Source organism: Balaenoptera ricei, chromosome 9 (assembly GCF_028023285.1).
Source record: "Balaenoptera ricei isolate mBalRic1 chromosome 9, mBalRic1.hap2, whole genome shotgun sequence".
NCBI lineage: Eukaryota > Metazoa > Chordata > Mammalia > Artiodactyla > Balaenopteridae > Balaenoptera > Balaenoptera ricei.
The window spans coordinates 76514572-76526992 of record NC_082647.1 but is presented as its reverse complement, the minus strand read 5'-3'; the positions used below and the strand labels follow the sequence as shown (position 1 = coordinate 76526992).

Sequence of the window (12421 nt, the reverse complement as noted above, 5' to 3'; positions counted from 1 at the left end):
ATACAATTATGTAAATATACATTTTTTGATTGGAGACTAAAAATCAGTCCATTTAAATAATTTTATGGAGGTATCTGAAAATATCAGTGTTGAGTTTTAAATTTTTTAAACTTAAAATCCACTGTCTATAAATTGTCTGTTGTGACCTTCACAGAAAGTTTGGGAGAAAAGATCTAGTCTAATATCTACCACTAATAATTCTGTAAAATCTGGACTGTCTCCAGACTTCACACCATTGATTTAAAATATATAGTTTGCATTACTAATAGTGTTTGTATATTAAATAGTACAATATTCTAGATACATACTTAAGGTTTTTAAAGTGGAAAAAAAAATTAAGGGTCATTTCGTAATGTATTTCATAACTATGTTAATTGATTTAGAAAGTAGAACTTTTTACATGAGAAAAAATCAATGATTATTACCACATTACATCTGTATTTCATCCTTAAAACTGTGTTACTTATATTTTAAGGAGAAGGTTAACTCCTAGTATTTGTGAATAATCGATTATCATAGTTTAAGATTTTAGTTGAATTTAAAATTCCTTTCTTCTCATCTCTTTTTTTTTTTTTAGACTAACAGTTTAAATTCAGCTTTTAAATTTATGTGTAAAAAATAAATATTGTATATTTTCTTTCACTTTTGTAGGAAATAGTTGACAAACAGGGACATAGCAAAGTATTGAGTTTTACGATTCCATCTTTATCCAAACCATCTGTATATCATGAGGTAAGTGACATTTTTATCAAAGTAAGTTTACTGGTCCTAAGATTTGAAGTTGCTATAAATTAGGGTCTGGTTATTGAGACAAAAAATTTGATCAGTTTATTAGTGCCTTAAAAAGTATAAAACACCACACAAAGTATTGGCTATTCCCAAAGTAAAAATGGGCAATCAAAATCATAAAACTAAAACCTGACTGTAAAAGATCTATTAAAAGTATTCATTTTGAAATATTCTCCCCTTCTCCTGACAGATAAGATTAGATTTTTTATGTGTGGCAATTATGTTTTTCTGGGGTAGAATTTTTAAAATTAAACTATTTTGTATTTCTATTTGTGGTTTGTTTTTAATTATTTGTTAATCTTTGAGCAGAATACTTAGTAGGCAATCTGAATATTTCTAAGATGTATGATGTTCATGGCAGTCATTCTTACTGGTGTATATATTCTAAATACCACATCTTCAACAGAACAGTTTTTTCTTTATTCACATGTCTTTTCTTTAGCCTTCCAGCATTGGGTCCATGGCTCTGACCGAGAGCGCCCTGTCCCAGCACGGCTTGTCAAAAGTTGTGTACAGCGGACCTCACCCCCAAAGGGAGATGCTGACAGCACAGAATAGGTATACTGTGGAGACATAACCTGCTATTGTACCATGCTGATTTATAAAGAAATTATTTCAGTAGATTTATAAATAATGTTTAATGAGTTGTATGTAACAATTTTTAAAATGTTGAGTCATTTTATACAAGAGAAAAACACATCTTCCCGATTTGTCACTTACACTTTGCTTCAGATGTCATCTGGAACATTGAATTTTTAAGATAATTTTCATATGACTGTTACTTTTTCCTTTCAGTTTTGTATTCTTATTGGTGTGATTATATTGTACAGGTCTGTTCTGTAACATAATATCCCTCCCCAATGCTTGCTTAATTACAGTTGACTTCTTAGAATTCTCAAGATTTGTAAATACTCTTTTGATTTATCTTTAGGTTTGAAGTGTTGACATTCCTTTTGTTGTGTTACAATGCTGCCCTAACTTATATGCCCAGTGTTTCTCTTCAATCACTGTGTCAAATTTGTTCAAGGTAAATTAAAATTCAAATGTTTTTAGTATTGAAATATATGAATCTAGGATTGCTAGTTTGTTACATATCTAAGTTATTTTTGTTTTGTTTAATCATTTGCTTGAAACACTAAATAGGTTAATATAAAGCTCCACCTAGTCAACATACAGAAAGCTCCCTAAAAACACAATGAAGTCACAAAAAACACAGTGAAGCGGGTAAAGCTGAATAACATTTCAATAGAATACTTAATTAGAAAAGGATCATACTATATAGTTAAAAGAATGGAACTATTATGACCTTTCAGTTTTTGGCATGTGGTTGGTTTCTGTTTTGTTTGCTTTTTTATCTGTCTATCTATCTATCTATCTAGGTAGTTATTTTTATTGTGCTCTAATTTGGTACCAAGAAGTAAGTAAGAGATACTGGTTTTTAAGCGTTTCGTGTTAAAAAAAATTTAGCCAAGAGCTTGGTTAAGTAAATTATGGTAATCCTTGGGTATACTATGCAAATATTTAAGAATTCTGATTTAAAAGAGTACTTAATGATATAGTATATATGGTGTGATTCCAGCGTTGACTGAATATGACCAGAATATTAACAATAGTTATGTCTACTTGGTGGAATTATAGTTTATTTTAATTTTTTTCCTGTGTGATTTTCTGTCATTCTCTACATTTTCTATGTTGAAGATGTTACCCTTTTTTTTTTTTTCTGGCCACACTGCATGGCTTGCAGGATCTTAGTTCCCCAACCAGGGACTGAACCCGCACCCTCAGCAGTGAAAGCGAGGAGTCCTAACCACTGGACCACCAGGGAAGTCCCTGTTACCTTTTTTTAAAAAAACAAAAACAAAAAAAAACAAGGCAGAGAAAATGCCTTTGGTAATTCAAGTAAATAAGGGAAAATATAGAACTAAGGAACTTATAAAATAATTTAGATTTGGGAAACTTATTTAGAAAATGTAGCTTTGGAAAGTTCGTAAGAGGGAGGGTGCATAGAGCAATACTTAGAAATCAAGTCAAAACAAAACAAACAAAAAACCTAAATTGATTCTATTGAATAAGATAGAAAACCACGCAGGACCAGAGGGAGAGGGAGGTAACAAGGCAAGGGGCTTATTCGAGAAGATAGAGAAGTGGAGAGTCATTCAGATATTTCCTGAATTGGAGCGTAAGTACATTTGCTGCACCTTAGAAGATGGTACCAGTGTGCCATCTCTCTCACTTACTCTTTCTAATATGTTTCTTGTTTTAAATATTTTAAAGGCAGAGGTGCCCAGAGTTTTTGAATTTCACAGATCTGTAAAATTTCAAAGAAGCTGAAGTGGGTATTCACATGGCGTTGCCGACTTTGTCTTTTGTCAAGTCATTGTATTATAAATATCTACCGTCAACATTATTTAATGAAAGGGGAGACTATTTTAACACCCAAAAGGGGTACAATGGAAGGGAAGGACAACAGTTTATAAGTCAAAAGTGAGATGTTTAGCATTCCTTGTTTCTCATTTCAGTATGGTCCAGTGAACATGTTGTTATGCACTAAAATGAGTGTAAGAACCAACACTTCAGAAACATTGGCTTAAGGAGTAGTTCGATGCAGGAACTTTTCACCTGTAGAACTTAAAACACACTACTTTAAAGCAGTATTTTAGATGGTAGGACCCAGGAATATTCTAATATGCTTGAAGCTCTAACGTTCTAATACATACAGATGTTCTAATACAACCTCCTAAATAAGAACCACTGTTGATGTTTTCCTGAAATGACTGATGGCAAAGTTAGGAAAGAACATGTGTCGCTGGTTTCTGTCCTGTGTAACTCCAGTGCACTATCTTCAATATAATTACTTTTATGTTCTGGGTAGAAAATTGCTAACATATCAATTTTACCTAACCAGGGAATTGGATAATCCTTTAAGAACGCAAGTAAGAGCTGGTTTTGAAAACAAATAGAAACACCGATTACTTAAAAACTAGCTGTAGGATTTTGGCCGAGGAAGATTTTAGTAGAAACATATTACATTAATTCTATGCCACAAGAAAAACTCATGTATACCCACTAGCTATAAGAAAATGAGGGAGGAAAGAGATCTGTGTAATTCAAAAAACTTAAACTATTTAATGCTAACTCTTAAGCCGCAAAACATGATGTAATAGGAACTCCATCAAATTTATCGTTCCCATCTTTTTTAGTTTGCTTTTGTTTTTGTTTTAGATTCCCTATTACTGTATTCTCAATGGTTTAAAATCTAGTTATTTATTTCCTCTTAACTCTGGATTCCCTTATTCATTTATCAAATATTCTAATTAAGGTGTACACTTTAAAGATGTATAGCAAAGAACTAGAAAGCACGAGTATCTAATCAAGCAAAGCCTAGTCCAGAGCTATGGAAGGAAAATTAGTTATAGAACTATGGTGATAAGTAAGTTATAAATGATTATGATAAAGTACAAGAGATGCCTGATGATCTTAGTCCTGGTGCAGGTTTTCCTGAAGAATAAAATAAAGTGATCACACAGTGTTATGGCTAATCAAGTTGTTTTGGCCATGTGGCAGTTGTTTCAGATTGCTGATTAGTTTGGTTGTTGATGATAATTATGCCAAAATGATTGACTGGGTTATCTAGGAGGAAGGACACATAAATACAACCAGAAAAATTTCGTGGAATACCTGAGCTAGGTTCAGTGACAAATGTGTTCTGTTCTTTTTTTAACCTTCTGATTGTAATGAGTCGTGGAATTAAAACAAACCTGGACACTTCCCACCCTCCACGCATACATACAAATCTATTCTACTGGGCAAAAATCTGTTCAGTTAACTATAAGCTTTGCTTCAGTTAACTGTAAGCAGACTGATGGCCAGCTTGATAGCCGGCCAGCTTGATAGCCTGTATTTTCCTCCTACATCTGTGCATGGACCACTTGAAGAGAGATCTGAAAGGAGGCAAGAGCTAGACTGAGTTTTAGTTAACAAGTTTTTATTTTCTGCTAGTACTAAATATTACGTATGGCCCTTCTAAAAGCAACATACCCACCAATACTACAAATAAGTTTTATTAGTATATTCCTAAGTCCTCTAAATTTGGGAAAATATTTTTTCTTTTTTTTACTGTTGAGCATCTCTTTTAATACAATTGTGTTTAAGAAATGGCTTATCTTGCCTTTTGATGTAGAATATAAATATTAAAGATGAAACTGTACTAAGCTGTAAATTAAATTTTCCCCCATTGTCTAAGGGACTGTCCTGATTTTGTTCACTTGGTGAGTCACCTCGCTGACTGACTTGAATATGTACTGCTAGGGATTCTTGATCAGTGTATTTGTCCCTGTGAATCTGTAATGAAACCCTGACCCACTCCTGATTCCTAAATCAGCCTTCCTGACCACTGAACAGATTTCTTCTTGTTTTCTGTCTATTAGGGACAGCTTTGTGCAAATAAACCATCTTGTGGATTAATTTTCCTGACTGATGAGAGAGAGAGAGAGAGAGAGAGAGAGAGAGAGAGAGAGAACAAGCTCTTAGCACAGTGTATGCCACTTTGTTATCATTTAATAAATGACAGCTAGTACCCCAATGATGAACACACATGTTCACTATAGATACACAGCCGCTCTTTCTTTTTTACCACCTGTTTGCAGTTGCCAGCCGTTCTAGAGCATATCTTATACTAGGGAATTCCTTGTTGAAAGAACCTACAGTTGACTTTTCATTGCTTATTATTTACTTTGTACACCTTTCCACCGTTGTAAATCTTCTCCATCCTTCCTTTACAACCCATCTGAAATAATCTCTTCTCCAGCAACTCGAGCACTATATTTGTATATGGTATTCTCTTGAGGAAAGTGATAGAAGATGCAGCCTTTATTAGGCTCCTAATTTCAAAGAGCAGAAGCATGAGAACAGAAAAGTGCTCATTACTGTATAGGAATTTCTTCCATTTTCTCTTTTCTCCCTTATTCCCCCACTTTTTCTGCTCTCCTGGCCTTCTCACCTCCCCTCTCCTCACTATTCAAAAAGCAGAGCAGAAAAGGAAGAGGTTTTGAAATTGGTTAGTTTTATTTCATAGTCTATGTATTTTATCCAGATGGATAGGAAATAGAACTGGACCAAATTTTAGATATTTCTCAAGTTAAAAGATAGAAAAATCATTGTTTCCCTTTTTTTCTAGCTAGTTTCTACTCACTGGTCTGATGATCTAATGATAGTAGTTAATCTATTTTCTTTTCTACTTTAAGTTCTAAATAAATACTCTCTTCAGTCAGCCCCACTGGAATTGGACTTTCTAATCATTTTGTGGTTTGTAATTCAGTATATTGAGAACAATCTCACAGGTTTTCTCTCAGTCTAAGAAAGAGTATCTCTCAACAGAGAATGAGAATCATGGCAGTAGTTTCCCTCACTTACAAATTGATGCTTAGAACTTCTTCCAGAAATGTACTGACAAATATGCCTTCTAAAAGGAATTTTATTTTATCATGGTTTGTGAATTTGAGAGATATCTATACGTGACCGCAGAGTAAGTTTAATACAGCAGAGGAGGTTAGGCCACTCAGCTGCTCTTTCGTAAGGTCGAGTCCTTATGTTTTGGATTTATAAAGGGAAGTCAGGCAACTTCAGGATACCCTCTGATGAACAGAGGAGTCAGGCATTCATGTGACATGTAGCTTTGTTGATTGTTTTTGCTTTGTTCTGCATTTTATGTAAATTCAGTGAAGGATCTATGCGAAAAGAATATCTTTGAAGAGAGCATTCAGAGTACTGATGAGTAAATCAGAATTCTTAATTATTAAAAGCAAGGACTGGAGAGGGCTTCCCTGGTGGCACAGTGGTTAAGAATCTGCCTGCCGATGCAGGGGACACAGGTTCGATCCCTGGACCGGGAAGATCCCACATGCCACGGAGCAACTAAGCCTGTGTGCCACAACTACTGAGCCTGTGCTCTAGAGCCCGCGAGCCATAACTACTGAGCCCATGTGCCGCAACTACTGAAGCCCGTGCGCCTAGAGCCCGTGCTCCACAACAAGAGAAGCCACGGCAGTGAGAAGCCCGTGCACCACAACGAAGAGTAGCCCCCGCTCACCGCAACTAGAGAAAGCCACGCACAGCAACAAAGAACCAAAGCAGCCAAAAATTAATTAATTAAAAAAAACAAAAAGGACTGGAGAAAAGAGGGTAAAGAGTTGCCATTATGAGTTATGCTGCAGCTGGCTAGCACTAGATTATTTTGGGTCTCAGCTCAATGTTACCTCCTTGGAGGGATCTTCCATTATCATCTTTTCTATAGTAGCACCTTCTCACCCCAGTTTATTTCCTTTTAGCACTTATAACACTGTTATTACCTTGTTTGTTCACTTGGTATAGCCTGTCAACTGCTGGAATATCATGAGGTCAGGAACTTTGGTGTTTTTTTCAGTTCTGTCTCCTTAGAGTTCAAGAGAAATGCCTGGCATACAGTAAAAACTTAATAACTATTTGTTCAATGAATGAATGATAGATGATCTCTTCCACTTCAGATTTGTGATCCATTAAGTACAATTATGATTAAAGGAAATAATTAAGTTTTTATTTTTTAAAAATCTTTCATTGATAAATGCAAAATTCCTGAAGTCACTTGCTACAGTTTGGGTAAAGTTTTAGTAGTTATTAAAAACTAACTGCTAAAAAACAAACAAACAAAACCCCCCTAACTGCTATGATCTGAATGTTCGTGTTCCCCCCATCCCCAGATTCTTATGTTGAAATCTTAATGCCCAATGTGATGGTATTAGGAGGTGGGGCCTTTGAGAATGGGATTAGTGTTCTTAGCCAAGAGACACCACAGATCTCCCTCTCCCCTTCTGCCATGTGAAGATATAACAAGAACTCTCCAACCTTGAAGAGGGCCCTCGCCCGACCATGCTGATACCCTGATCTTGTGATTCCAGCGTCTAGAACTATGAGAAATAAATTTCTATTGTTTATAAACTACTCAGTCTGTTGTATTTTGTTATAACAGCCCAGACGGACTAAGACACTAACCCTTTGCACTTCTGAATAAAGAAGTAAATACAGCCTCTAACAGATAACTCCTTATTTCCTTATAGGTAGCTAGTAGAGAAAACAAGAGAACCTGGAATCCTGTTTCTTTTGTGAATTGAGAGAACTATCTCTCTAGTTCTCACCTAAAGTAAATTTAAAAGTTGATTGACCATCCTAGAGCTATGGCAATGTTGTTTTTTAAAAATTGTGTAATAACAGCAATAACTTATTTTTCTGACCATATTCTCTTTCTTAAACCCTATACTTCTTTCCTGATTTCTAAACCTGTGTATCCAATTCAGTAAACATCTTCATCAAGATGTCCCATAGATACCTTGTAAGAGTTAGAACTCTTTCTGTTGCAACTGACTGATACCTACGTAAAACTACCTAATATCAAAGGGAAAGTTTTTGGCTGTTAGTACTTGGGAAGAGCAGGGATGGAACTGGCCTCAGGGTCAACTAGATGCAGAGGCTCAACTGTTATCAGGCTATTCTCTCCTCTCTCTTACCTCATTTTCATCTGTTGGCATTGTACTTTTTTTTTTTACTGAAGATAGGCTTCTTCTGTGTGGTAAGAGCAGTGACCACAGGCAGCTAAAAGCTTACATTGTCTACTTTTAGTGAACGCAGGAAAAAGAACATCTCTCCCAAGTTCACTATAAAAACAATCCAGCAAAAGTTTCAATTGTGCCGTCCGAAGCTTATACAAACCCCTATAGGGCCAAGTTGCGTAGTAGTATTATTGGAAGAGTACTATATCAGGTTAAATATTGGTTTGGCTGTTTTAACAGAAATAACGGTAACTTAAATAAAGTGGCTATTCATTTTTCTTTCACATAAAAGTCCAAGCTGATAGATGGTCTGAGGGCAGATTAGCTCTGTTTCTAAAGTATTCAGGCTCCTTCTTTCTTGGGATTCTACCATTCCCTATGGTGTTACTCTTGTCTGTATGGTGATGGATCACTACTATTACATCTGCCTTCTGTCTTGAAAGCAGGGAGAAAGAGAGAGTGGAAGGCAAGCAGCTGCCTTTTAAGGGTACAGCCTAGAAGTCGTACGACTTCAGTTAACAGACCACTGTCCAGAACTAGTCACATGGTCACACTTAGATGCAAGGAAGCCTAGGAAATATGGTCTCTAGCAGGTGGCCATAGTTCTAGTTAAAATTGGTTGGGGAGTGTGGAGGGGAGTGTGCCTTTATATATGTTATTAAAAGGAAGAAGGGAAAAATAGATCTTAGAATAGCGATCTCTTGTCACAGGCAGTTTTATTGTCAGCCTCACCATAATCACATGGTTATACTTAATTTTATAGGGGGAGACTAGTTCCTAAAGGTAAGAGGGATAGAGGTACTATTAATGGAAGACATTGGGGGTGGGAGAGAGGACATGACAGACAAAACTGACACCTATATTGTATACCTAAAAATAAACATATCTGAAACTTAGCACCTTCCAAAACAGTATGTGTTACTTGTCCTAATTGATTTAGTGGTACTACCAGCCAGCCAGCTATCCAAACCCCCCAATAAATGTGGGGATAATTATACATTCCTCTTATTCTTTCCTTTTCACTCCCTGATGATAGTATGATACTTTTTTTTTTTTGGCTGCATTGGGTCTTCATTGCTGCACGCGGGCTTTCTCTAGTTGCGGCTAGCGGGGGGCTACTCTTTGTTGTGGTGCGTGGGCTTCTCATTGCAGAGCATGGGCTCCAGGTGCGCGGGCTTCAGTAGTTGTGGCACGTGGGCTCAGTAGTTGTGGCTCACGTGCTCTAGAGCGCAGGCTCAGTAGTTGTGGCGCATGGGCTTAGTTGCTCCTTGGCATGTGGGATCTTCCTGGACCAGGGATCGAACCCATGTCCCCTGCACTGGCAGCCGGATTCTTAACCACTGCGCCACCAGGGAAGTCCCCTCTTATGATATTTTAACATTAAAATTTTCAGTGTATCTGAAATTTATTAAGATATACTGTATGAAGTTTGAGTCTAATTCTAGAATACTTTTTTGGAGCCTGCAGTTTGTGTCAAGAACTTTATCGGGAATGGAGGATCATACCACTGATCTATTCATGATGAATAGTGCTGAGTTTCATGTTTTATGGTTTTATGATAACCAAAAATCATTAATAATTTGGTCAATAATAATGACTGATCAAAATTAGTGAACCAACTCTGAGAATCTGGTTCACTTACTATATATTAACATACCCCTAGCTTTCTACATTTTTTCCCAGTCTAACTTACTCAGTAAAATGTTACAGACAAATGTTCTGTTTTGAAAGATTCTTTGTTTCATTGCTGTTTGGTTTGTTATGAGAGCATACCTTGTACATTGTTGGCTTATAAATGTTAAAAAATAAATTACCTTAATTTTTGCTAGTTTTACAAATATACTTATTTTGGTCTTTCTAGAATCTGTGTTTGTGGATATCCTCGACAACATGTAAGAAAATACAAAGGTATAAGTAGCAGGGTACCGGTTTCTTCAGGATTCATGGTGCAAATGTTAACAGGAATTTATTTTGCCTTGTAAGTTTATTTCATATACAAAGTTAACCTTTGATCTCTTTGGAAAATTATAGTCTGTTATTTTATTGTTACTATATTATAATCTCAATAAATAATCAGCATATTTTTGTGAAAAAAATATGAATCAAGATCTTGATAACAGTTTTATTATTTAAAACATATCTTTTAATATTCCAAAGAATTTTTAACCAACTAAAACACTTCATCATCTTTCTTTAATTCAGGGACAGAATGAAAATTAGTGACACCTAAATACACTTACAGTTTCTTTCTTCATTACTCCATTTTTTTTTTTTTTTTTTGCTGTAATTTCCAAGTAGCATTTTTCCCTTAATGAATATCTTTTCCAGTTCCAGAAATTTTAATTCTTGAGAAACATCTTAGAGCCTCTTTCATCAAAGTTTATTATGAATTTGCTATTCATTTCTAATATTGATGCTCAGTCTTACTTGATACTTGAGATATTAGTATTTTTCTTTGCACCCTATCTTTTACTACTTTGTACTTCTCTTACTACACGTATCTTACTATACTTTATATTATATTCACTTGATACCTTAATTTTCCCCAGTAGATTATAAGCTTCTTAACTGAAGGCAGAATTTATGATCTTTGGGCCAAATCTGGCATGCTCCCTGGTTTTTAAAAAGTTTTATTGAAAAGCAGTGTTATCTGTTTGTTTATGTATTGTCTGTGGCTGCTTTTGTGCTACAGTGACAGAGTTGACTAGTTGCAGTGGAGACTGTATGGCCCACGAGCCAAAATATTTATTATCTGGCTCTTTAAGAAAAAGTTTCTTGACCCCTGTGTTAGACCATTAGTATTGTCCCACAGCTCTTAGATGCTCTGATCTATTTTATTTTCTCTCCTTTTTGCTTTGTGTCTCTGATTAAGTTCTGTTGATCTATCTTCATGTTCATTGATTCTTTCCTTGACTATGCTGAGTCTACTAATGAGCCCACTGAGGGGGTTCTTCACCTCTGTTACTGTGTTTATTTTTAGCCTTTACATTTGGCTTTTCTTATAGTTCCTGTCTCTCTGCTAAACTACCCATCTGTTCATACATGTTGTCCCTCTTTTCCACTAGAGCATTTAATATATTAATCTCAGTTATTTTAATTTCCTGGAGAGGTACAACATCTGAGTCATCTCTGAATTTGGTTCGGTTGTTTTTTGTCTCTTGATAGTGGGTTGTTTTCTTCTTGCTTTTTGTGTGCTTTGTAATATTTGATTGATCATTATTTTGTTCATGGGTAGGACAGTAAAGATTGAGATAAATATTATTTATGCCTGGAAATGGATATGCCTCTTTTCTAGGATGCCAGTAGTGTTAGTGTAGGCAGGAGTGAGCTGGGACTGGATTCGTTGTTGCTGTGATTACCTATACTGCACCACCTACTTCAAATTCCTTTTATGTTACCTGGTACTTATTGCTGGAGGGTTTTTCCTCAATACTCTTGCTCCATCCTCAGCTTTTAGCTTTCCCGGTGTGTCTATACCTCAGAGAGGGTCTCTCTCCGTGTTCTTGCCCCTCCTCCAGCAGTAGAGTGCTTCTGCATGTGTCTAGATGTGTACTAGCCTGGCTGGGGGTGGGAGGGAGGAGAAGTGTTGTTTTCTGTTGTCCTGGTCTGGCCTCAGTTCTGAGCAGGCCCTATGTCCCTGCTTATCTGGGTGGGAGTTCCTCTGTGGTCCTGCCCCTCCTCCAGTGGTAAGAGACCTCTGGCCTTCCTTCTTCTCAGCATAGGATGATTTCCTGATCCTCCCCTACATGTAGAGGCTTTTTTTCTTTTTCTCTCCCTCACAGCGAGAGTGAGTTGGTCTTCACCTCTGTCCTTGGGGTGAAAGGGTTTGCTGCTCTTTCCCCAAAGGCTTTAAACTTTTGTTCCACTGAAAGTGTCTGGCTGGATCTTGGTGCCTTTCCTGCTCTGGTGGCCACTCTCCTCCTTCAGGCCTGCACTACCAAGCGCAGCTTTCTCTGGTCCCCCGCCTTGCGCTTAGTTTTTCTTATGAGTGCCTAAAGGTGGTTTGTGGAGAAGAGCTTATGAGTGGGTGTGACGTCCCCTTGTATCTGCTT

The 12421-nt window shown here is 36.5% G+C and overlaps 1 protein-coding gene across 5 annotated transcripts in view; it reads left to right on the top strand.

Moving 5' to 3' along the window:
* Positions 1-12421, top strand: part of HYCC1 (hyccin PI4KA lipid kinase complex subunit 1) — a 92928-nt gene that overhangs the window by 58141 nt on the left and 22366 nt on the right. For 4 of the 5 annotated variants that reach the window (XR_009505072.1, XM_059933987.1, XM_059933985.1 and 1 more), the window contains 4 exons: positions 652-732; positions 1232-1347; positions 1721-1816; positions 10231-10347. Coding sequence is in view for 4 of the 5 variants with exons in the window: in XM_059933987.1 (XP_059789970.1) it covers positions 652-732; positions 1232-1347; positions 1721-1816; positions 10231-10347 (410 nt within the window). In the remaining variant the exon portion in view is untranslated. The remainder of the gene's footprint in view (positions 1-651; positions 733-1231; positions 1348-1720; positions 1817-10230; positions 10348-12421) is intronic. The other variant, XM_059933986.1, reaches the window with a different exon arrangement.